Below are 2327 nucleotides of genomic sequence, written 5' to 3' on the forward strand. Positions count from 1 at the left end.
GGCCCGTCCTCGCCGCCGCCGCCTGCCTGCGGTCGCAGAGGGGAAACCGAGGCGGAGGCCGGGCCGCCGGCGGATGGAAGACTCAGGCGGAGGGGACCCCCGGCTTGCAGCCGCAGGCCTCGCAGCCGGGAGCGCCTCCCGGAGGCCCGCCCGCGCCCCTACCTGGTCGGCGATGGCCTGCGTCTCGGCCGTGGCGGGCTTAGTGGCGGAGGGCGCCCCGCACATCATCCTGGCGGCGAGCGGAGGGGCGGCGGCCAGAGCGGAACCCGGACCCGACGCACCCGCTCCGCTTAAAGCCGACGACGGTCACGTGAGCCTGGGGAGGCGGGGCAAGGGCGGGGCTCGGCGGGTCGCCTGTCTGCCCCTAAGGCGCTCGCCTGGCGGGTGACGGCCTGGGGCCGGCACTGCCCTCCACGTGGATGTGGTGTCCTCCCTCTCTGGCCGGTCTGGACGGGGTCGGGGCGAGCCTGCAGGGGACAGTTGGGGTCAGGCCCCACATGAGGTTTAGGGTGGGCCCTGCAGGGGCCTATGTGGAGTCTGCCCGGTGCAGGGCAGGACGCAGCCCGGGCGGGTCACAGGCTGGTGGTTACCTAGATCTGAGATGACAGCTGCGAAGGGCAGGGCCGGTGCGTGGCCGGGACCCGCAGGCGCTGGGGACCGGGGCAGCACGCTGCCGGGGCACCCCGGAGTCCAGGATTGGGCAGGGCCTCACCCCTGTGCGTTCAACCACCCTGCGCCCCTCATCTGCAAGGCCTGGCCCAGCACCCCACTTGTGCCGGCCACTCTGGAGGTCAGTCACCAGCCTGGGACCCAGAGGCACAGTGGAGCGCTGGCGAGTGTGAGCAGAGAGATGGGATGGGAAGGGGATGGCTGCCAGGGCCTCAGGCTGGACCGGGCGTGTGGTCAGATCCAGGGCGTTAGGAGAGCTAGGCCGTGGCGGGATGTGGGCTAGGATGGGACAGAGTCAACCACCCAGGGAAGGGAAGGGTCCCACACTCTCTTCTGGGCAGGGGCTCGTGCTAGGAGCTGACTGGACAGGACTGGTCTTTTAGAAAGGACCAGGCCCACCCCTCAGGGGATGCTGGCCTCTCCCACCTCTGCGTGTGGACGGTGCAGGGGCAGATCCAGGCTTGCCTGCCGGTAGCCCCACCCAGAGCCTCAGCTAGAGTGGCCTGAGAGCAGGTGGGGGGGGTCAGCCTTTCCGGTACCGCCGGAGGCAGAGCCTGGCTTGTGACTCCAGGAAAGGTGAAAAGTCAGGTGGGTGGGAGAGGAACGGGAGATCTGACCATTCAATCATAAGTGCTTGAGTGTGTGATGAGTCAGATTTGACTCCAGAAAAATGGAAAACTCTATGTAGAAAGCACAGCACCAGGGGCGCCTGGGTGGCTCGGTTGGTTAAGCCTCCAACTTCGGCTCAGGTCAGATCTCACGTTCGTGGGTTCGAGCCCCGCGTCAGGCTCTGTGCTGACAGCTAGCTCAGAGCCTGGAGCTGTAAGAACACGAGTCTGAACCAAACAGTTTCCATGATAGGCTTTAAGTTTTCCCTCTAAACTAGAGGGTCCAAGGGTCAGACTCTCCGAACCATTAGGCGGTAATACATCCCCGGGGCAGAAGAGACCACTTTGCGGTGTCCAATCAGGAAAGCCCAGCTACCTCGCCCCACATTCCTAAGGGTGAGACCTGCAGATGGGAACTTTAGGTAGGACCCTGTGACCTAATGTTAAAATTAACCTGATAGTCACCCAGCAGGACCCTGAACTTGCTCTGTAATTGGTTAATTTCAAAGGTACTCTACATGTTGTAATTGGGTCCCGCCAAAAGTAACCAACGCTCTGAACAGTGTGTATGGTTAGAGTTACTGCCAATGCTGTTGTACAATAATGATTCGATGTCACGATTTCTTGTAACTCCCCCTCCCTAAACCCCATAACAACCCTACTCAGCCCTTGTTCAGGCTCTCAGCACGGATCCACTGTGTTGGTGAAGGCTGTGAGACCGAACTTAGGCCCAGCGAGCCCAAGCTATAATAAAACTGCCCTTTGCTTTTGCATGCGTGACTCGGTCTCCCTGGTGGTTTCTGGTTTGGGGCTGATATTGAAATCTTGGGCATTACAGAGCCTGCTTCTGGTTGTGTCTCCTTCTCTCTGCCCCTCCCCCTCTCATGCTCTGTCTCTCTCTGTATCAAAAATAAATAAAACATTAAAAAGAATTTTTAAAAAAAAAGCACAGCACCAAAAATAATGATCAAGACGGGAAAGGAAGGGAGCTCTGCCTTCTTTTGTCCTCCAGACACCCCACCACCACCCCTCCCTCCTCCCCTTCTTCCT

At 60.5% G+C, this 2327-nt stretch overlaps 1 protein-coding gene across 1 annotated transcript in view; it reads right to left on the minus strand.

Annotated features, from left to right (window-relative positions):
- The window catches only part of CSTB (cystatin B), a 2496-nt gene extending 2194 nt beyond the window's left edge, over positions 1–302 (minus strand). Inside the window, exon 1 of the mRNA XM_029938853.1 lies at positions 163–302. Within this exon, the coding sequence (XP_029794713.1) occupies positions 163–228 (66 nt within the window). The 5' untranslated portion in view covers positions 229–302. The remainder of the gene's footprint in view (positions 1–162) is intronic.
- Between the last annotated feature and the right edge of the window lie 2025 nt (positions 303–2327).

The sequence above is a fragment of the Suricata suricatta genome, chromosome 5 (genome assembly GCF_006229205.1).
Source record: "Suricata suricatta isolate VVHF042 chromosome 5, meerkat_22Aug2017_6uvM2_HiC, whole genome shotgun sequence".
Classification (NCBI taxonomy): domain Eukaryota; kingdom Metazoa; phylum Chordata; class Mammalia; order Carnivora; family Herpestidae; genus Suricata; species Suricata suricatta.